The following is a 23,289-nucleotide window of genomic DNA, read 5'->3' on the forward strand; positions in this document are numbered from 1 at the left end:
AGCACCACCAATTTCTTTGTGTTTTTTCCCCATAAAATATTTGTTGCAAGCCAACATATTTCACAATAACTTTCCTCTAGCCCTATAATTACCGTGGGTTTAGTGTTATCATTCTAAATATGTATGAGGGATAACTGCGCTGCCATTGGGATTTCCCCACATTGCTACAAGAGCATGCCAGAGAAAACCTTCTTGTGGGTTACTTTCCATGCTCATTCAATGAAGAATTATGTGGAGTGTTATTTAACACCATGATACAGATTTAATTTGTTTCTAAATTTTAACTCAGGCATCCAGATGTAAAACCACATTAATGCACTACCTACTGTAAGTAATACAAAAAATATTTTATTAGCGTCATGGTATGAGTAAAATATTACAATTTTGATTTATGTAGAACAAGTCTGTCAAACTGTTACTGTGAAGTAATACTTTTACGTATACTAATACAGACAGCAATACAATTGATTAAAATTAGTAAACAATGTTACCAGTTATGTTATTAAAGCAACCCAGAAATGCACAGGCTCCAGAAAATAAAGTATGTTGCATATCCAAAGTATAAATTTAAGATGAAAATACATAGTACATATTTCCACATACACAACTTATAGCTGAACTGAGTTCAAGCCAGTGTGTGTGAAGTGACACAATATGTGCTCACGAGGCCTGCTGTACAGGTTTTTACCATATTTACACCCAGTTTTATGGTTTGGATATGCCAGATACTCCACATTCAACATTTTTAATTGACTAACTAAATTAACTAAAACTTCAAATTTTAAAAAAATGAAGTTGTAAACATTCTTAATTTGTATTTAAATGTATTGTGTGGCAGAGTAGGGTGTTCATCATACTCCCCTCGAAAACAATTAGACTGTCCAGGTTTGTCTACAAAATGCGCAGATCCCAAGAATACCAATAATTATCATACACACTGCAAACCACTGCCTGCTAGATACTTATTTTTACCACAGAATTAAGATTAAAAGACCCCAGTCTCAGTTAGCAATGTATTCGCTTCTAGCAGCATTCCTTTTACATAAACCCGAACCGTGTAGAACAAAGTGAGGAAGTCCTGAGTGCTAAAGACTGTATCAGCTAGTGCAAATCCTAATGTGGAAGGAATGAATCCTCGGCCATATTCCACCATCCATGTACCAGAGCTCCACTGGACTGATGTAGCTTCACCTACTGCATGCACAATAGTATCACCTGTAGAGACAAAAAGGAATGCAATAGCATGAGATTCTGTTGAGCATCCCTGCTTCTGGCTCACTAAGTCTTCAAAACTCATGTTCACGTGTGTTTATTTTATTGTATGTTTTATGCAGTTTACCAGGCATAAGCATTTAAACATAGTACTTTATAATAATGACTTGGAGTGCAATCCCGCCCCTTTATGGACTTTAACATTGGTGTAAAACCTTGGCTGGTTAACTCCTACTTGAAAGCTAGTTTTGAATGTAATAGAATTCCTTTTTTTATTACTGTAGATGTGCTCGCATGCAGAATGTCTGTCACAAACACTCTGAATACACTCAGCATGTACGTTCCTGCACCCTGACTTCACAGGTCAAGCACCTCTCAATAAAAACACATTAAAATAGTGTTCGGAAATTCCTGTGAATTCCAAAGCATTACCTGCTATTCCAGTGGTGATCCACTTGAATTAATTATATATTTTTAAAATTATCTTTAGGACTTTAAAAAAAAAAAAAAAAAAAAATCATTACCAAAAATAACAAAAAAAATAAATATTCAGATGTTACTCTTATGCAACCCCATGAAACTCATATGAATTAAAGTGTTATCATAAAACTCACCTGGATAATAAACTTCACTTTTTGTCGTCCCTTCTTTCCACTGTCTGAAAGTACCAGAGATAATGGTGTCAGAGATTTCAGCCCAGTAGCGACCTGGAAAATAATGACCTCATTAATTTGAAAGTCATGTATTTTCCCCCCATATACACTGCTGTGTCTTAGACATTTTGCACATGGGGGGGGGGGGGTTATACTACCACAGAATCAACCTGCTTTAATAATACCATAGAATCAACCTGCAGCATCTACAGAACGTCATGTTACGTATACATTTTAAATAAACAAAAAACGTTTTACTTTTATTTTTTTGGACGCGTCTTTAAAAATCAATGACTTAAGTGGGAATACCAAAACAAAATTGTATTATTAAAATAAACGTAGAGGGCACTATTATTTGAACCCAATATAATCCAGAAAGGGCCATATAAGCGCACTTCTGCTTTATTCTAGACCAGACATTTTGTCAGCTCTTGGAGAACCCAGCCAATAATAAATCTGATTGAGAAACAGCCTCTGGCAACCCTACCTGAATGACCGCCAGTGTCCACTGCAGTTCCAAAAAGCAAGACATATTCCGTGAGGGAAGCATGGAGCAGACACATGGAGCCCATCCAACCACCAGCATTTACAAATACCCATTGCAGGTCCTCATCTGGCAGTATGTGGCCAGGATACTTCTTCCTCAACTCAACCACAACTTTGGAGAAAGCCAGCTCATGATCCAGTCCTATTAAAATACAGAAATGTTGGAGTGAATTAAATGGGAGCTCATAAAAGACCTGGCCACTTTGACCACTTGCACTGCAAACTGATTCAATTATAAGATTGTTGTGCTCATTTATAAAACAGTGCATACAACCCAAAGCACAAGTAAGCATTTATTGATCATTTTAAATCACAGTATTTAGCAGGATGATATCTTACTCTGAGCTGATGGACTGCAACGACTACTCAGCTAATTAACATATTGATTCACGTCAGAAACAATTCAGTAGAGCACCTGAATACTACAGCAGTCTACCCTTTAATGACTAGAAAATAAAGCTATATACGTTGCTATAATTGAACAGTCTGTGAAGACTGGTGCAAAATCGAGGCAGTTATCGTTATTGTGTGACAGACCGATGGACACGATCTGCGTATTTGGGTCCTTATTTTTATTTATTTATTTATTTATTTATTTTTAAAAGCACCCTAAAAAGAACATAGTCCCAACAAATGTTTTCAATCACTTTATACACATTTCAATTTATTTTTTCACATGTTGGTTTCGCAAAGGCTATATATATATATATATATATATATATATATATATATATATATATATATATATATATATATATATATTAATAACACTTTCAGGTATTGATTTAAGGTCAAAATAATTATAATGTGCACAATTCAATTTATTTATTTTTTTTAAATCTGACTTTGCTTAATAACAGTCAATGTTGAAGTAGTTACGATCTGCTATGTACATCGCTTGTGATGGGAAATACATTTAAATTTTGGCAGAATTAAAACGATTAAATCTTTTAAACTGAAACACAGATGAACACTTTTATTTAATGTTGACAGATTGTAATAGTCGACTTGCTTAGAATTATCCTAACTGATACAACTTAGTTGCAGCAGTATTGTCACTCTGTACAGATACATCATTTTCCACTAGTCTGTAGCAAAAATGTGATACAGTAGCTAATATAACTTGCTTTGAAAAACTAAACGTTGTGAGATTAGGCTACCACCCAACATCATGTTAAAAACTGTGTTACGTTTCTGTGTTATTTAAATGTCGACCATATTAAAATTAACCCATATTCTAAACTTGTTAAATTAAATACTTGCCTGCATATTGCTTGGCCAGCTTTGCAACATCGTCCTTGTTGAACACATACTGTTTGTTCCCCAAACAGTACTGTATGTACAGCACAAGCAATGCTAGTACTCCGAGCACCACCACGAGTTTTAACACTTTTGAAACAAAAGACATGACTGCAACTAAGACAAGTCACATGTAAATAGCGAGGGGGAGGTAATTAATCAAAAGTATAAAACACTTAAGTATCACAAAAGGCTACTTCTTCAGTCTAAACATTGAGCAACATTACAGTACTCCCCTACACGCCGATTGCCTCTGAAGCATGATTCGAGACTGATTTCTCAAACCACCAATAGCGGGTCGCTCCTATGAGAGTTCTTCCAATGGTAGCGCCCTGAACCTGATGCGACAACTTTCTCTTCCTGGTTGGAAGGCCAAACAAATTCGTATCCGAAGTTGCAACACGCTTCGATTCAGAAGAATGAAGTTGAAATGATTGAAATTCAATTTTGGGCAACTCAAGAATGCATTACAAGCTTTAGCTAAATGCTTAAAAACTGCATTGTTCCTCGTTTGAGTTCATAATGTAGTTTATCCCAAAACTTCTTGTTGACAGTCCAGTTTGTTAACATTCCCCAAATGTAGATCTAGCTGTAGGGACGCTGCCTCCCCCCTTTAAATCTATAAGTTATATATAGGGCTTCTGTTTTTCGGGTTTTATTTATTGTATTTTTCGGTGCTTATTTATTAGCTATTTTCGAGTTTTATGTAACTCGTTTTTTTCTGGGGCTTTCATTTTTGATATAATGTATGAAATTGGTGTCTTTGGTACTTTCCAAAAGTTTGAGCTGTTTTTTTTTTGTGTGTTTGTGTGTGTAGGAATTTTTTGTACATTTCGACACAATTCTGTTTTAATCATCCGTATTTTAACTGTAATACATCTTTAAATCCTACTAACAAGCCTGGTTGTAATCTCGTTTTAAATCTCGCAAGCGGAGTCTCCAATAGAAATGTAGGCATGTGCTGTCACTCAGTAGTTGGGGCGGGTTTAAAGTATTCAGAACAAACCAATCAATGATAGATACAAGTCAGGAAGGCGGGACATTGCCCACCAGCACTGGGAAATGTATTTGTTATTATTTTTGTAGTTGGTTTTATTTTTTAAAGGGAAACGGGTAAAGTCAACGTGAATAGATTATAACAATTTCCACAGTTTTCCCGGTGTTTTTTGGCTATCCACCGATTTAATTATTTTTTGTCTCGGTGTTTTATCGGTTAAACCGAAAATCAGAAGCCCTTGTTATATTATTATTACATCAGCAAAATAGTGCTATTGAGTGACAAAGTTTGCTATCAATCGTAAATTATAGTGTTTTTTTTTTTTTAAAGTGCCAGTTGGCACACAGTACCTGAAATTGTACCCAGTAATGTTACCTTCTTATGCAGTCTAGCAGCAGTGGTGACGGTGTTTTATACGAATCAAGTGAGGACAGTTCTGTGTATACATTGATTGAATACAATGTATTTAATTCCATACCTTTTTAAATTACAGTGTAGCATTATTTGTATAATGGTCAGGTAGCTTGACTAATCACCTGGTGTCTTGACCTAGTCGTTTTTTTTTTCATTGCACAATACCGTAAATTATATTTAGAGCCTTTAGGACATTTTCTAGCGATACAGCTGTATTACAGGGGGATTCTCCGGTGCTGTAAAATGGTCTAAAACTATCGTATGTAGTGGCTACACTTTTAGAGTACATCGCTCAATCTATCTGCAAAGCCCCACTTGTTTACTGTAATATAGAAGTTCAAAACCAGCGCCTCTTTGCACACTACACAAACTGGTTCAAGCCAAGTGACTTCCTATACGTCGATAAGATAACCGATCTAGCAGTCGTGTTACACGGGGCTTCAAATTGCTATTAACGAGAGAAAGACGTTTTATGAGTAACTTTTATATAGTCTTTAGGAGACAAGACATGGACGGCAATAAGCAAACACCAGATTTTGATCAAACAGGTACGTATTTTTTTTTAAAATTTACGCTAAATTCCTTAATTTACATTAAACAAGTGCAATAAAGAAGTGCTTGCATTTAAGGTTCTCTGAATCTCTCGAGAAATTAGTGACACCCACAAAATCAGCAATGGGCAAAGGTATTTTTTCAAAGTGTTTATCGTTATGGATTTCAGTCTTACATTATGCATACGTTTGTTCTTGTAAAACTCGTGATGTGTGTCAGTGTTGCCTAGTCTCGCGAAAAAAAAACAAAGCGGCACTGCCTAAAACAAGCGCAACCTGTATGGGTGTTTATGCAAATACCAACCCGCGACTAAAAAAAAAAACAAGCCCAATCCCGCGTATTATAAACATCTTGGCAACTGTGGTGTGGGTGTAGTCCTTGGAATGCTGGGAACTAAGTAAAAAAAAAAGTACTGTATCTTGAGTAAAATGCGGAAGTTACCGAACCAAAATATTCAGAGTAGAGGTTCGCGCAACGATTCAAGAACAATACGTACCTGTATGTCAGTAACACATTTGCCCAGTATTAAAATAATCATTATAAGATGGTGACATTGTATAGCAACACTATGTATAGAACTGTATAGCATAAGAAATGGCAATGCAAATTTGCGTTTTCAAGATACATTTAAAAATATACGTGTAACATACAAACGGATGTAAAAAGAGACACCTATATCCCCACAATCTGATACTACCAATATAACCTGTACTTGAAAATGTAGACCGGTTTCATTCAAATTGAATTAGCAGTTTTTCAGGTATATGCACAAATATAAGTGTGACATACAGATGGACAATGTACAGGCCAATACTCGCAATACGTTTTGCTAAATTATGTTAACGCCAAAGTTTCATTACAGTTACATAAGCATTTTCTCAGATGGAAAAATGTTACCTGACACACGTACATACTTATATCTAGTAATGAAATTTAGCATGTTCATACCATTTAGTTTAATCTGCTGTTGGAACAGTTTAAACAATTCCTGCGTAATTTAGGAATAATAATATTAACTCAGTTAGAGTTGATATAATAACTAAACGTTTTTCCTTGTTTCAAGTCAGTGTCAAATCCAATGGACAAGACTTTGCGGAAGTTTCCAAACCCACATTCCTTATAGGAATTAGACTAGAGGCCATTCACCAATGATCACACAACCTCTCCAAAGCAATTTTAAAACCTTGTTACGATTAATCAGTGGTGGCGCAGGTAGCAGGTGTCTCTCTTTTTTTTCCAACAATGTATTCCTCTACCTATTTACAGAGCACCAGCACATTCGCTATAACCCCCTGAGGGATATGTGGGTCCTCGTCTCAGCTCATCGGATGAAAAGACCCTGGAAGGGTCAGGTAGAGAAGCCCTCAGAAGAATATGTCCCCCGACATGATCCCTCTAACCCACTCTGTCCTGGAGCCACAAGGGCAAATGGGATGGTACAGTAAACTTAACTAATCATGCCTTCCTGTGCCTCAGTATGGTTGGGTATACAGAAGGGGCTTGATATGGAGCCATGTACTGTTGTGTTGGTGGTTAGATTCATTCTTTTGTTGGCAGTGGCCAAGTAATTGTTGTCTTTTTGCCGTTAGGTCCTGTCCCATATAAAAAAATGCAGTTTTTGCAGCATACATGAGTCATCTGAGAAAGCTGTTCATGTGCTGTGTGGTCCAGTGGTTAAAGAAAAGGGCTTGTAACCAGGAGGTCCCCGGTTCAAATCCCACCTCAGCCACTGACTCATTGTGTGACCCTGAGCAAGTCACTTAACCTCCTTGTGCTCTGTCTTTCGGGTGAGACGTAGTTGTAAGTGACTCTGCAGCTGATGCATAGTTCACACATCCTAGTCTCTCTGTAAGTCGCCTTGGATAAAGGCGTCTGCTAAATAAATAAACAAATAATAATAATAATTAAGTCGTTATAGTAACCTATAAAGACAGAAACATTATAATTAGAAAACTAAATCTTGTCATTGATCTTAACTGAGATTTTAAATTATGTTTACTCTTACTGTTCTTTCTTCAACATTGCAAAACCTTTTCTTATAATTTGAGTGGCTTTCATGTTTTATTCTCAGGTAAACCCAGAATATGACAGTACTTTTCTGTTTGATAATGACTTCCCTGCACTGCAGCCAGATGCCCCTGAGCCAGGTGGGTCATTGTTGTTTCTGTATTATTATAGGTTTATTTTTTGAGAGGTTACTGGAATGAGTTAACTTTTGTCAATGACTTAATTACATTGTATATGGCCTGCCATAAGCAGAGGCTTATTTAGGTATTTTATATACTTTTTAACTGCAAAGAAGGTCCTTAACCAGGCAGTTATCTTGCTATATGCAAAACTCTATAAGTATGTACAATATATTGCCTCTACTTATCCCTTGGAAGGGATATGCATCCCTGTGTCTGTCTGTTTGTCTGTCTGTCTGTAAATACATACACCCATGTCTTCACTTATTTTCAATATAACAAGTTTTGTTAAATTATACTATTGGAGTGATTTGTTAAAAGAAGGTTCTGGTTTATTGCCTCAAGAGTACCCTGCCTGTTGATTGCATTGTATTATTGTATACATGGAAATGAAGTAATTATCTGGTAGGCTTATTACATAAGGTCAGAATAATGACTATCCAGTGAATGTTCTCTGTTTTGCTATATCAGGTAATCACCATCTCTAATTTTTCAAATTGTAGCAATTGGTTCTTGGTAGGGGAAGTAGAAATGTTAGTCAATCTCCAACTGCTTTTAGTATCTCTGTTATACCCAGAACTCATTATACAACTCTGTATTTCTTTTTAATGTTCTCACAACAAGATGTCTTATTGTCCATAAAGTCGGCCTCCTGTGGTCTATTTGAAATAAAAAGAGCATTTTATTATAGTTTTGATATTTTTTGTTCTGGATGTAATGTGGGCAGCTAAATTATCCTAGATAAACAATGATAATTTTTGGATCGCTGAATAAATTGTTAACAAGGTCAAATCAAAAGTGAAATCCTTTCTTTTTGTTAGAACCAGTTTTTAATATATTGTAACGACCCTGGCGATGGCAGCATCCTGGACATTGTGTTTGTCTTGTTTGTTACGTCCTGTTTAAGGTTCCATGTATTGTGAGGGTACGGGGCACGCCGTTGGTGTGTGTCTGCGTGAGTGCATGCGTGTGTGTGCAGTGGGCGGTTCCCCCAGAGGCTATAAGTAGGAGGGGGGGGAAGCCGCGAGCGGGAGAATGCGTGTGAATGTCTGACTGGAGAGCGATTACGAGAGAGAGAGTACCGGCTGAGAGAGTGCTTGTCGGTGAGTCTGCGGTGTAAAAGAGAGAGAGACAGCTATTTGTTATTTTGGCGTGAACCCCGGCCCAAACAGGGTTTCGTTGTGTTATTAGAGAAATTAAAAAAATAAAAGTACGTGGAACCTCATCTGGCCTCTCCCGAGTCTGTCTCATCCCCATAGCACAGAACGCTGCATTGGTGTTTCAGAAGTGGGATTTGTACAGCGCCTGTCACGAGGGGTGAAACAGAAGCAAGAGGGAGAAGATGGCGGACGCGAGAGAGATGAGAGAAGACGAGCTGCGAGCCAGACTGGAGGAGCTGGTCGCTGAGCTGAGGGTCAGGAGCTACCCGAGAATGGGCGCTGCATGGGGAGGAGAGAACATGGAGCGAGGGAGGAGCAAGAACCCTTGGGCGAAAGAGGAAAGAGGGATCAAGATGGCGGAGCTGGAAGACAGACAGACTGCTCCGCAGGCTGAGGGGCACTGCGCCATCGTCATCGAGGGAGAAGGAGATTCTTCGGCCGCCGCAAGGACCTCATCAGCCACAGAGATAGGAGGAGCGCAAGTGCGCGTCAAGGAGGAGGCAGCGTCACCATCGGACACGCCCGCCCTGCAGCAGAATGTCAACAAGGGGGTTTATTACAGCCGTTTGCAGTACAACGGTAAGGCCGATTGGCGAGACTTTGTAAAGCAGTTTGAAATGATGGCAATGGTAAACAACTGGACAGACAGAGAGAAAGCCAGTAATTTAATTGCTTGTTTAGAAGAAGAGGCTTTACATTGTTTAACCACCGTCGATCTAAATGGCTGTAGTAGCTATGGGACATTGGTTGCTGAACTGAGCGTGTGTCTGACAAGAGAGCGTGACGTTAAGCCCCGATATGGGCCCCGTGCCGATCACGGGAGAGAGAATATGCGGTGTGGGGGGAACATGTTGCCAGGGGCGAGCCGGCAGCCAGTGAAAGCAGGCCGATATGACGGTAGATCGCCGTGGGAGGCGTACCACGTCAAATTCAGGATGGCAGCGCTCACTAATGACTGGGGGCCGACGGAGAAAGCAGGACAGTTGGCGGCTGCATTAGAGGGAGAAGCGCTGCAGGTTCTGCTGGACTTGGGCCCAGACGAGGTGGCCCAATACGAGGTGTTAACCGCAGCTCTCGAACGCCGTTTTGGGAGAGTGGAGCCCGCAGTCGGGTTGCGCCTGCAGCTGGCCAACCGCACTAGAGCTCCCGGAGAGAAACTGGGCGTACTGGCTGCTGATGTCCGGTACCTGGCCCGGAGGGGGTACCCAATGTTCCCGCCAGCCACCCAGGAGGACCTGGCTGTCGAGGCCTTTGTTCGCGGACTGACCCCGACCGCTCTACGTCAGCAGGTCCGGTTTGCTGCCCCAACCTCCCTAGAGCTTGCCGTGGCTCACGCCGAACGAGTCGAGGCGGTGCTCGAGGAGGGGGAGCGGGACCATGCCCCTGGGAGCGAGAGTGGTCAGCAGAAGAGGCGGCCTGACCACACACCACCTAGAGCTCGCATGGCCCAAGCAGAAGAAGAGGAGGCCCCGTACCGCACCATTGACCCCACCTGGCCCCCGGAGCTTACCACCCTCATCAGGGCGGCGATCACCCAGCCAGCTCGGACTCCTGAAACCCCCCCACAGCTGTGCTGGGGCTGTGGACAGCCTGGCCACCTACGGCGCCACTGCCCAGCAGCAGCTGCTGCACCACCACCACACCTGACACAGCAACCGCAGGGAAACGCCAAGGGGCCCGCATAGACGGGACGACGCGTGCCCCCAGTCCAGTCCCATTAATCGCGGACCACCCAGCTGCAGCGGCCGCCACCAGTACTAACCCGTGTAGCCGACAGAGCAGGGCGTCACCCCTCACGGAAACAGCCGACCACAGACAGTGCCAGCCAGCTATAGCGGTAGGAAGGACCACTGCCGGGGACTTCTGCCATGTCCCCGTCCGCATTGAGGGGGTCCCGTGCACTGCTCTCGTAGACACTGGCTCCACGGTGACTCTCATCCGCCCCGATGTGCTCCCTGCAGGGGTCCGGCTGGAGCCCACCACCGTGCAGTTGCGCACTGTGACTGGAGAGCTAGCCCCCATGCAAGGAAAGGGCAACCTTGCTATTGAAGTGGCTGGACGGACAGTACACCACCCTGTCTGGGTAGCAGCTGTACAGGACCCCTGCATACTGGGCCTGGACTTCCTGCGCTACACAGGCGGACAGCTAAACCTCCGGACCGGGACACTGCACATACAGGGGAGCCCGGCTTTAGCTTTAGCCTCACCCCTTGGACCGCTGGGTCGGAGTCGGGACCCCTTCGCACGACAGTTTCGGGATCTGCCGAGGACACAACGGACCGCCGCCATGAGACGGGAGACCTCAGCACACCCCCGGGCTCCATCATGCGCCAGTCTCATCAGGGACAATACAGCGTCTCGACGGCCCCCACTCCGGAAGGAGCTACTGCTTGCACAGCCGCCTTCAGGTGCCAGCGCTCGCCAGCCAACATGGCCACCCTCAGGCCGCAACGCTCGCCAGCCAACACGGCCACTCTCAGGCCGCAATGCTCGCCAGCATGTACAGCCGCCCTCCTGCAGTTCTAGCGTGGCCCAGGGGAATGCAGCTCTCCCCCAGGCAGCCCCGCCACCCTGCCCGGCGCCGCCAACCGCTACCCAAGGGCTGCGGGAGGATACCGCCATGCCACGCCCTACTGTCAGGAGTAATTCAGCGTCCCCAGCAATCTCCCCTCCGCCACCAGTCTCCCTTGAAGACCCAGCTCTCAGCGCAGTGCATGCAGTTTGGCTCAGGAGCTGCGAAGGGCTTTGCACAGAAGAGCGTCGCCAGCTGTGGGAACTGGTGTATGAGTATCGCCACAGTTTCGCTACCGCCTCGGATGACGTGGGGCGGACACACCTGGTGCAGCACCAGATCGAGACGGGAGCCGCCCGCCCCATTAAGCAGCGCCCTCGCCGCCAACCACTCGCCCTCCAGGAAGCCACAGAGCAGGTGCTGGAGGAGATGAAGGCAGCGGGGATCATTGAGCCGTCCGACAGCCCCTGGACCTCGCCGGTAGTCATGGTGCGGAAGAAGGACGGCAAGTGGCGCTTCTGCGTCGATTACCGGCGAGTGAACGATGTGACGGAGAAGGACTCCTACCCCCTTCCCCGCATCGATGAGTCCCTGGACTTGGTGGCCGGCTCTAGATGGTTCTCTTCGCTGGACCTCCGCAGCGGCTACTGGCAGGTTGCGCTGGATCCCTCTGCACGGCCGAAGACTGCCTTCTCCACTGGACGGGGTCTGTGGCAGTTTACTGTGATGCCGTTCGGACTTTGCAACGCCCCCGCAACGTTCGAGCGGCTCATGGAAAAGGTGCTGGCCGGAGTACCCCCCTCGGAGTGCCTGGTCTACCTGGATGACCTGCTAGTCCACGGAGGGACCTTCCAGGACGCCCTGGCCTCCCTGCATGAGGTGCTCCGGCGAGTGAGGAAAGCGGGGCTAAAACTGCACTCTGAAAAGTGCCAGCTGATGCGCCAGGAGGTCTCGTTCCTCGGGCACCGAGTGGGAGCAGAGGGGATCCAGACAGAGGTGGACAAGGTCACCGCAGTGAGGGACTGGCCTATTCCCGTCAATCCCCGGCAGGTTAGAAGCTTCCTAGGGCTTGCGTCCTACTACCGCAGGTTTGTGCAGGGCTTTGCCACCATCGCTGCCCCCCTGCACCGCCTCCTGAGGAAAGACGAGCCCTTTGAGTGGACCCCGGCGTGCCAGGAGGCGTTCGCCTCCCTGCAACATGCGCTGTGCCAGTCCCCGGTGCTGGCTCCCCCGGATGTCCGTTCTCCCTTCCTGCTGGACACGGATGCAAGCAACGAGGGGATCGGGGCTGTCTTATCCCAGCCGGGTCCAGAAGGGGAGCATGTGGTGGCGTATTTTAGCCGGTCGCTCAGCAAGGCAGAGCGCCGGTATTGCGTCACCCGACGGGAGCTGCTTGCGGTGGTGGAGGGGGTCCGCCACTTCCGCCACTATCTCTGCGGGCTCCCCTTCACCATTCGCACAGACCACGCTGCCCTGCAGTGGCTCCTGACGTTCCGGGAGCCGGAGGGACAGGTCGCCCGTTGGATCGAGCAGCTCCAGGCGTTTCAGTACCGGATCCAACACCGGGCTGGTGAGAAGTACGCCAATGCGGACGCGCTGTCCCGTCGTCCCTGTGCCCGGGAGGGATGCGCCCATTGCAGCAGAAAGGAGGAGAGGGAAGCAGAGCTGTCCCGCCGGGGGGAAGAGCAATGCCGGGTGGCAGTATCGGCTGAGAGGGTGGATTGGAGAGCCCATCAGGACCGAGACCCGGACCTCCGCCCCATACTACATTGGCTAGAGGAGCAGCGAAGGCCTCCCTGGGAGGAGGTGGCCCCTTTTTCCACCGCCACTCGGGGGCTGTGGGCTCAGTGGAGCGGGTTGGCCTTGCGTGACAGAGTCCTTCAGCGGCAGTGGAAGGTGCCCGCCACGGGGGAGGTGAGGTGGCAGGTGGTTGTCCCGGGGGCGATGCGCCAGGAGGTGCTAGAGGCCCATCATGGGACCCCAGGCACTGGTCATTTTGGAGTGACGAAGACCCTGAGGCGGCTCCGCCAGTCGTTCTACTGGGGGCAGTGCAGGCGAGACGTGGAGGACCACTGCCGACGCTGTGACATCTGCACTGCCCGGAAAGGACCCCAGGGCCGGTCGCACGCCCCACTCCAGCAGTACCAGGTCGGGGGGCCTATGGAGAGGGTTGCCGTGGACGTACTAGGCCCCTTTCCACGCTCAGAGAGGGGGAACCGGTTCGTTCTGGTGGCCCTCGATTACTTCACTAAGTGGCCAGAGGCGTACGCTTTGCCAGACCAGGAGGCAGAGACGGTCGCTGAAGCACTGCTGGAGGGGTTCTTCAGCCGGTTCGGGGTCCCTCAAGAGTTGCATTCCGACCAAGGGCGCAACTTTGAGTCCCGGGTCTTTGCCGGGATGTGCCGGCGCCTGGGCATCAAGAAGACGCGGACCACCCCTCTGCACCCTCAGAGCGACGGACTGGTGGAGAGGTTCAACCGCACGCTGGCCGTACAGCTGGCTGTCACCACCGCCACCCACCAGCGGGACTGGGACACCCACCTGCCTGTCGTGCTGTTGGCCTGCCGCTCTGCTGTCCAGGATTCCACCGCCTGCACCCCTGCCCTGCTCATGCTGGGGCGTGAGCTGCGCACTCCTGCGGAGCTAGCGTTTGGTCGTCCCCCAGATGCCCCCAGTGTACCCCCGGGCCCTGAGTATGCCAGGAGACTACAGGACCGACTGGAATCAGCCCACAGCTTCGCCAGGGACCAGTTGCAGGCTGCTGGGGTACGGCAGAAGCGGAACTATGACCTCCGAGTACGGGGGCGCCACTTCACCGCCGGGGAGCTCGTGTGGGTCTTCAGCCCCAAGAGACAGCGGGGCCGTTGCCCCAAATTGGACAGCCACTGGCTTGGTCCTTGCCATGTCCTGGAGAGGATCGGGGACGTGGCCTACCGGGTGCAGCTACCTCACAGAGGACGCAAGGTAGTGCTACACCGGGATCGGCTGGCCCCCTACCTGGGACAACACCCAGCACCATCCGACCCAGCAGCTCCTGACAGTCCTCTCCTGCCCCCTCCTGATCCACCCCGCCCTAACAGTCCCCCCACCCCCAGGGCTGAGGGTTCCTCCCCCGACGGTTCAGTTTCCCTGTCCCCTGTGGCTGACAGGAGCCCGTCCTCCACGCAGGGCTCCCGCCCGCAAAGACAGCATCGCCTCCCGGGTCGTTTTCGAGACTTTGTTCTTCCCTCGGGGACGAGGGACTAAGGGGGGGGCTGTGTAACGACCCTGGCGATGGCAGCATCCTGGACATTGTGTTTGTCTTGTTTGTTACGTCCTGTTTAAGGTTCCATGTATTGTGAGGGTACGGGGCACGCCGTTGGTGTGTGTCTGCGTGAGTGCATGCGTGTGTGTGCAGTGGGCGGTTCCCCCAGAGGCTATAAGTAGGAGGGGGGGGAAGCCGCGAGCGGGAGAATGCGTGTGAATGTCTGACTGGAGAGCGATTACGAGAGAGAGAGTACCGGCTGAGAGAGTGCTTGTCGGTGAGTCTGCGGTGTAAAAGAGAGAGAGACAGCTATTTGTTATTTTGGCGTGAACCCCGGCCCAAACAGGGTTTCGTTGTGTTATTAGAGAAATTAAAAAAATAAAAGTACGTGGAACCTCATCTGGCCTCTCCCGAGTCTGTCTCATCCCCATAGCACAGAACGCTACAATATTTTTGTTTATAATGGTGACCTAGGGAGAATAGGAGTACATATGTAGCGTCCCACATGGCTGGAAAATACTTTTTAAAAGTCAGCTATGTCTGCATTTAATGTAAAACGTTGTAACAAAAACAGATTTGGTGGGTCCCCAAGTGGCAGACTGACAATATGTCATACAACTGGTGCAGAGAGGTTGGTAGATAATTGTGATGACGAATGCATCACAGCATGCTGTTCTATTGAGATCCAGGATTGTGGTGACCATGGAAGATGTCTGAAGTCCTTGCTCTATTTGCGCACAATTCTGACACAATGGATGGGCGCATTATCGTCTTGAAAGCAGCCATCAGGCTATGAGTGCGACATTGTTGGGTGGACTTGACCCACAAGTAAATACAACATTCGTTTAGCCTTCTAGAGTAATCAAGGGATCCAGGTCATTCCGCGTCCCACCCAGAGCAATGCTAAATCCATTTGGGTAGACAGGTCGAAATAAAGTGGCAAAGCAGTGTATATCCACCATGCACTTTACAGTCTATTTTGATTGATAAAACGTATAGCACATATAGTCACACATGCTGTTTATTAAGCACCCCTGGAATGGGAGCTTGTACGGGGTTGGCAATCCACTGCCACACCTACTACTGCTGATATCTCATGAAGCATTTAAGCTGGCAATTTAATATTTTCAGTGTTTTGGACACTATGCGGGCAAAATTACCTAAGATGGCCACCATATTGGGGTCAACGCTTCAAGATATTGCCTCTACCCATTCTGTAAATGTATAGGTCAAGTACAAGAGCCATTAGCCCTTTTTAAGATAGTTTTTTTTGCAAAGCCACTGCCTCCACAGTGTCAAAAGCTTGTATCTCAGAAACAATTTGACATATTAACTTCATATTTGCAGGATTACATAAAACTGTAATGTTACATGTGTTGCTGACAATGAAATTGACCTCTGACCAAATATGGCTGACACATTGAGGTCATGGGGCTTTTGAAGGTACCGCTGCATAGAGAAAGAACACTTTGATTTATTGTCTTAATGTCTGGTATTGTTTTATGATTTCAATCTTTTTCATATTTCCATATTGCTTCATGTTACAAACCATTCTATTTGATACAACATACCCCTTAGATCATGCTAGCTGGGATGCTATGTTTTTGTTAACTATTTCTAGTTTGATAGTTTGTGCAAGCAGATGACAATCTTTTAAGCAGCCATTAATTCAAATATGTTTTATTTGAATCATTTTTTTCTCTTTTAGGAGTCAGCGACCATTCACTGTTTCAAACAAAAGCAGCCAAGGGTGTATGGTAATAAGAAATTAATTTATTAAATTAGCAATGCTAATTACATGTGTATTTTCAAGTTAAATAACATAGAGGAGGAATACCATTCCTTAATGTTAACAGCCTCTTATTTCTGATCTTGAGAATGGCTCACAGAGTCATCTCTTTAGGACTGCAAAATAATAAGTGTTATTGTATGTTTAGAGATGGATATTTGTATTTGATATATGTGTATTTTTTTTACGTGTGCCCAAATCCTCAATCACTTTTTAAGAATGTATTTTGAGCTGGATACCTCATTATGAAACCTGTTATTTTGTGCAACAAGTTTCAGAAGTTTTGACCCAGTAGTTCCCCCAAACCTCTGCAGCTTGCTGCTCATTTTAGTTACATGGTATTTTGGCAGGGTTTTGAGACATTGATATCCAGAAGCATAGTCTTATTGCTGGCCATTTTCTGAAATGTCACAGCCCAAATCATGTAGTAACCAAAACATCATAATGTTGTAGGTTTCATTTATTTCATTCAGTGGAAAAAAAGGTTTTCTTATTCAAAATAGTCATGGGATAGGGCAGCGAGGGTGGCACAGAGGTGACGTGATGAATCTTAAAGATTTGTGTCTTCATGAAAGTTAGTGGAAATCTGCTGACGTCTCCTAAACAAACATCACTGTTGAGACTGTTCTTTTTCTTTATCTTGGATACTTAATCACCCGCCAACTTAGTGTCAACTATGATCAGCCCCCTATTTAGTTCTACTTTCTTGCCATAAATATGTAAAATCATCCTAAGTGTCTTTGTAGAAGTAAGAACCAGTGCCGTCTTGTGATCTGCCACTTTGGAAACACATTTCCTTTAGTTTTGCTGGTAATACACAGCTGAGCACTAGATGGTGCTGTTGCTTACTAACATTAAGCTTATATTACACACACATTGTATATATATATATATATAGAGAGAGAGAGAGAGAGAGAGAGAGAGAGAGACACACAGACCGATGGCCAAGGCAAACCACGGTAGGAAATACACAAAACAGGAGTTGCAGTGGAACGCCGTAGCGTACGTTTATTATATACACTCGTTGGTTGGCAAAACAAAAATAAACAAACAAAAACCTACTCCAACAAGGAGTGCTAACTAACCACAAGTCCCTATCTAGGTCAGGACAACTAAGCTGTTTCCCTGTACAGAAAACAATTGGTAACTTTACGAACAGCACAACTGTACCACTCAGTAACAGTTAATAAACACCATCTGTCTCACTCTACAACCATCTCCCTGGTAGTCTCCCCCTTGAACTGGATTCAAGGCTGGCTTTATATAGCCAGGATCCTGCCCTAACAAGACACACCTGTGTCCTGTTACCAGTTTAACTATGGCCTTCTGGGAAACATAGTCTTTTAGTCAGCAGTCATTTTACCCCACTACACACAGTACCCAGTATACAGACAGTTATTTATTGTGGAAATAGGATTGTTTTCATTCTTTTACTTATGCATGCATTGTTACACACTTTACCATACGTCCCACACACCACTATATATATATATATATATATATATATATATATATATATATATATATATATATATATATAGTAACGTATTTAGATCTTTTCACCAGGAGTCTATGTTGTGCTTCAGACAAGGTCTGTCCCTTTAAATACACACTGTACACTGGAAGTGCTCTTTGAACGCTGTAGCATATTTTTTATTAGCAAGCCGAGTTCAAAACAAACAAAACAAAGCCTAGCCCTTCTTTGGACACTAACTAAACAGGGTAACAGTAGTCCTATCTAACGCAGGACAGGGTAAGCCTGTTCTCTTGTTTAAAACAATTCCACAAATAACCAAATCCATATCACCATCCAGCACCTTTGTTTGTTTATCAGAAAATCCTTCTTTGTCCAACACACTTTTCTACTGTTTTAGTTTTCTCCTATCTCTCCACCTCAACCCCCATCACCAAACACACAAACTGTGACCTTTTTATTCCCAACTTGATCAGTTGTAGCCGATCAGCATTTACCCATTAATTAATAAATTAACCGATTGTTACCTTTGCTATGATGAAGTGTATGTGGCTAACACCAGGGTCCAAAAGCCTCCAGATTAATGTTTGGCACATACACATCATCACTATATATATATATATATATATATATATATATATATATATATATATATATATATATATATATATATATATATATATATATATATATATATATATAGACATGTTGCATTTTTCTACTCTGATGCATTATGAGCATCAACAATTTACTGAAAGCCTCCACTAGTGTTTTCTACTATTATAACAACCTTGACTTGCATAAAGAAGGAAAAACATTGAGTGAAATAGCTCGCATCACTTGATTTTCAAGGTGTGGTATCCGAAGCATAATCAACAAGTACAGAGAAACATCATCTGTAATTGACAAACCCAACATTGGAAGACCCAAAAAGCTGTCGAACAAGGATAAGCAATACATGAAGATAATATCCTTAAGGAATAGAAAGAAGATAAGCGTTGAATCGACAACAGAACTGGCAGAAGGCACAGGTGTCGTTGTCCATCCATCAACAGTCCAAAGCACCTTTGACCATTGTTCCATAGTCCAATTTCTGTGTTCTTGTGCATATTTTAGCCTTTTCGTCTTCTTCCCCTTTCTTAACAGAGTTATTCTTACTGCAACACATCCTTTAAGTCCTGATTTCAAGAGTGACTGTACTGTTGATTTGATGGACAATGACACCTGTGTTCTTAAGGATATTATCTTCCTTGTTCAACAGCTTTTTGGGTCTTCCAGTCCTGGGTTTGTCAATTACAGATGATGTTTCTCTGTACTTGTTGATTATGCTTCGGATACCACACATTGAAAATTAAGTGGTGCAAGCTATTTCTCTCAATGTTTTTCCTTCTTTATTTATGTCAAGTTTGTTATAATAGTAGAAAACACTAGTGGAGGCTTTGAGTAAATTGTTGATGCTCATAATGCATCAGAGTAGAAAAATGTAACATGTATAAGACTTTTGCACTGCAATATATATATATATATATATATATATATATATATATATATATATATATATATATATATATATATAATCCTCATCTTCAGCCCTTTCAATCCTAGTAAAAACACCTTTACTGCTTAAATAAAAAAAAAAAATTGAGTAATTGCACTAAGAACCACTAACAATAATAGCAAACATTTAAAGAAAATGTAATTACAAGCTACTTACTCCTTACACTGACAGAATAAATGTCAGGGGTCCCATGTACATCATCAATCAATCAATCAAAACCTTTATTTATCCTGATGAGCCAATTGAGAACAAATTCTCATTTACAATGATGACCTGGCAAGAGGCTCACAACACCACAGCAAACAACATAAAACACAATAAATAAGGAGTAAAAAACACACTCAATCATAACACATAAAACTCAGCAGCAACTGAGGAGGTACAGATGCCAGTCAGCAATGAGTTAACTCTATGGCTAAAAGTGTCCTCAGATATGAACTGTTCAAATTGTTCCTTTTATTGAAACTCATTTGGCTGTTGCAAACTGAATTGAGTGACGAACAAAAACTGTTGATACCCTGGGAACAACAAGTTTAATAAAATTACTGAATCTTAAGTTATACAATATAGAAGAGTACTCCAGCAGCAATTTTCCCAGTTAAGGTTTGGTAGATTAACGTATACCAGTGTTTCAATCAACTTGTATATAAAGAGAGCCAATTAATCAGATTGTTAAGGTCGCGATGGTGGGGGCACCAGTGACAAATCTTGTAGCAGAATGGTATAAAACATATAGTCTCATCAATAGGCTTCTAGAGGCCATGTTATAAATAACATCACTAGTATGTACTATCATTTTGTTCAGCATATGTACAATACTTTACAGTGCAGTGGCACGTTTCCAATGTCATATTTGTTAGTAATTTGTTTTTGGAATATAATAACATTTAAAATGGACATGATTTAAAGTAGCACAAAGGACACAGGGGTTATCACTCCAAGCAAATTTTTGCCAGTATGTTTCAGTTCTTTGATCAAATGATTTGCCAAATTTCAAGGGACAAATACTTTACATGTATCTTCACTTTCAAAAAGGAGGCAGAGGCCTAGTGACAAGTCAGTGGCCTGTCAAAAATCTACATTTCTCATTAGAAAAAAAACAAAACAAACGCAACAGGATAAGTGGGTTGTTATTGCATGAAAGTTCACCAGAGAGATCTGAGACATTACTTCAAAAAGTAAATAATCGTCGCCTTAAGGGCATTTCACCCTCTTTTTTTTTTTTAAGTATTGTTTGATTTTTCTTTGACACTTTCAATTTTTGGACTCCCTTTAAAAAGCCATTCTCCTAAATGTAACCACATGTTAAACATCAGATGTAATTTCAAAGCAAATCAAGCCTCCTTTGACTCTAATTGTACAGTGTGTAATATATATATATATATATATATATATATATATATATATATATATATATATATATATATATATATATATTGTTAAAAGCTTTAAGCAAAGTTTATTTTTACTGGCTTTATTTATTATATTAACTATTTATAATTAAAATCATTTTTACAATCACAATCACATTTAAAAATAACCACAGTAGTGTTCATTTATACTCTGGTGCTGGGTATAGAATGCATTTGAGTATCTGGTCTGTGAATTTGGTTGATCATGTCTTTATCCTTATTAAACCATTTTATCTCTGAATTTATGTGACAGTGAAATTTATCAATGTTTTGTTTTCTTTTAAGGAAAAAAACTGTGTTAACTAAGAATCGTGGTAAATGCTTTGTGAATATGGGCCAAAGAACACAACCTCTCGAATGGTTTAACATTGCATTCCCACATGATGGCAGCACAATATAAAGGATAACCATAGACCATCTTAAGAACTTTAAGAACCTGTGAGGAGACATTTGATTTCAAAGACTGTCCCAACTACATCAGATTCTTCAAAAATATTCATGACTGACTGACTCAAAATAAATTGTTTACTGAAAAATTATTGGTCAATGACCAATTTTGTGGACTCCTGCTTGCACCTACAGTGTTTACAGTTTTTTCGTATTTGCCCTGGATAAAAGCAGTGTTTTGCAATCATTTTACAGTCTAAGAATACATCTGTTTGCAGCTGTCAGTTGATCCTGAATTCTTTTTTTTTCAGTAAAGTGATGTGCTTCCATCCCTGGTCAGATATCACCCTCCCACTGATGCAGGTCTCTGAGATAAAAAATGTCATTGACAAATGGGCTGAGCTGTTGGTAGATCTGGGGGCCACATACCCGTGGGTTCAGGTAAATGCTAGGGTTTAGAATTGGCAATGGTACATGAAGATTTTAATCTCAAGGACGTCTGTGACTGAAAGTCATTTCCATATGTTAGACGTTGGGGCCTATGTACAAATAATTTTGATGGTTTTAGCCTAGTCGTCCTAGAGGAAAAAAACATGCCATCGTTGGCCCCAATAGGTACTTTGGAAATTTTTCTGACGGCCGTTCAAAGAGACCAAGGATTTGATGAATATGAAGTCTGAATTAGGCTTGAGGCACATTGACAGAATAGTACAAATCAAACATCTCTTTTGCCCCAGCTGTACAAAGTGGATACAAAGAGGACTCGATTCTCCGGTGCATTTAATTCAGCATTTTAGGTACCAAAAAATTAAATCAAACCAATATTATATGAGAAGTGTAATATTATCACACCATAACAGGACAGGTTTGATTTAACAAACCTCTCAACGGCCATTCTCAGCAATACACTGCCTGTCTCTGACTCATTCCCTTGCAGTCAGACTCAGAGGACTGTTATCCTTGTGATGCACCCTGTAGTTATCATTTAAATAATGTCTTATTAGCCTGTGCACTCTAATTCCTCTCACACTTTAAATAAAATGCAAGTTGGAATTTACAGTTTTTTTAAGTACAAAGTAAAAAAAAAAAACAAAAAACTGCTGATTCCTAGTACCTACTCACTTCCTGTGCAGTAGGTCTGCTTTTAGCTAGAGCACTGGAGTATTATTCACCTGACACACAGATAGTGATTATTTACCAGGAAACGGCAGCAATGTTTAATCAGATCTTAAAATAAATCCTCATGGTCAGTTCTCGGGAGCATCAGCTCCCTCTACTGGAACCTGCAGGACACTACAGCAGTCTGTCATGTTTGTTCCCTCCATCTCATCCTTCTTTAATCAATCAAGAATGATGCCTGTCTGCTCTCAGCCCACTAGACGTCAGACATTCCTGTCCGATGTGTCAACACCGGCATTCATCTCAATACTATAAGGAAAAGCTTCACTCCCATTGGACGCAGAGGAATTGTTGAATTTAGTTTTAGGGTATCCGATTTTCATTCTGGTTTCCTGGCTTGACACACCCAATAAATCAACTGTTACTTTTGAAAAATAAAACATTTTAGAACAAAAACACTGTAATGTATTTAATGAATACTAAATTGGGTTTTGACCATTCAGAACCGACTTTAAAAAAAGAAAAGAAAAAAAAACCTAATGGGTCCCACTGATTTATATGTAGTTTGTAATATTCTTTCTTTTTTTTCAGATTTTTGAAAATAAAGGGGCCATGATGGGCTGCTCGAATCCACACCCTCATTCTCAGGTGAGTGTTTAAGGATGTAACAATGGTATTCGACAAACTAAGGGTAGAACTGAATGGTCAATTAGTCAACTGGTCGAATACAAAAGTGACTGTTGACTTGTAGTTGACTAATCGCAAGTCACGTGAT

At 43.1% G+C, this 23,289-nt stretch overlaps 2 protein-coding genes across 4 annotated transcripts in view; one reads left to right on the forward strand and one right to left on the reverse strand.

Moving 5' to 3' along the window:
• Nucleotides 1–332: 332 nt before the first annotated feature.
• LOC117408942 (sigma non-opioid intracellular receptor 1) lies at nt 333–4,021 on the reverse strand. Of its 2 annotated transcripts, XM_058994358.1 has the most exons (5): nt 3,675–4,021; nt 2,353–2,553; nt 1,827–1,919; nt 985–1,215; nt 333–846 (listed from the first exon to the last, which is right to left on the reverse strand). In XM_058994358.1, the coding sequence occupies exons 1-4, from the start codon at nt 3,817–3,819 to the stop codon at nt 986–988; spliced, it is 669 nt and encodes a 222-aa protein (XP_058850341.1). In that variant the 5' UTR covers nt 3,820–4,021; the 3' UTR covers nt 333–846; nt 985. The 2 variants fall into 2 exon arrangements, with proteins under 2 accessions (XP_058850341.1, XP_033870305.1); XM_034014414.3 differs by having other exon boundaries at nt 333–1,215; nt 3,675–4,020.
• Nucleotides 4,022–4,712: 691 nt separating this feature from the next.
• The window catches only part of LOC117972401 (galactose-1-phosphate uridylyltransferase-like), a 61,195-nt gene continuing 42,618 nt past the window's right edge, over nt 4,713–23,289 (forward strand). The window contains exons 1-7 of one of the 2 annotated variants that reach the window (XM_058994371.1): nt 4,714–5,131; nt 5,613–5,669; nt 6,940–7,109; nt 7,745–7,820; nt 16,484–16,532; nt 21,707–21,836; nt 23,106–23,162. In XM_058994371.1, the coding sequence (XP_058850354.1) occupies nt 5,089–5,131; nt 5,613–5,669; nt 6,940–7,109; nt 7,745–7,820; nt 16,484–16,532; nt 21,707–21,836; nt 23,106–23,162 (582 nt within the window). In that variant the 5' untranslated portion in view covers nt 4,714–5,088. Of the gene's footprint in view, nt 5,132–5,612; nt 5,670–6,939; nt 7,110–7,744; nt 7,821–16,483; nt 16,533–21,706; nt 21,837–23,105; nt 23,163–23,289 lie in introns of both variants that reach the window. The other variant, XM_058994379.1, reaches the window with a different exon arrangement.

This window comes from Acipenser ruthenus, chromosome 2 (genome assembly GCF_902713425.1).
Source record: "Acipenser ruthenus chromosome 2, fAciRut3.2 maternal haplotype, whole genome shotgun sequence".
Classification (NCBI taxonomy): domain Eukaryota; kingdom Metazoa; phylum Chordata; class Actinopteri; order Acipenseriformes; family Acipenseridae; genus Acipenser; species Acipenser ruthenus.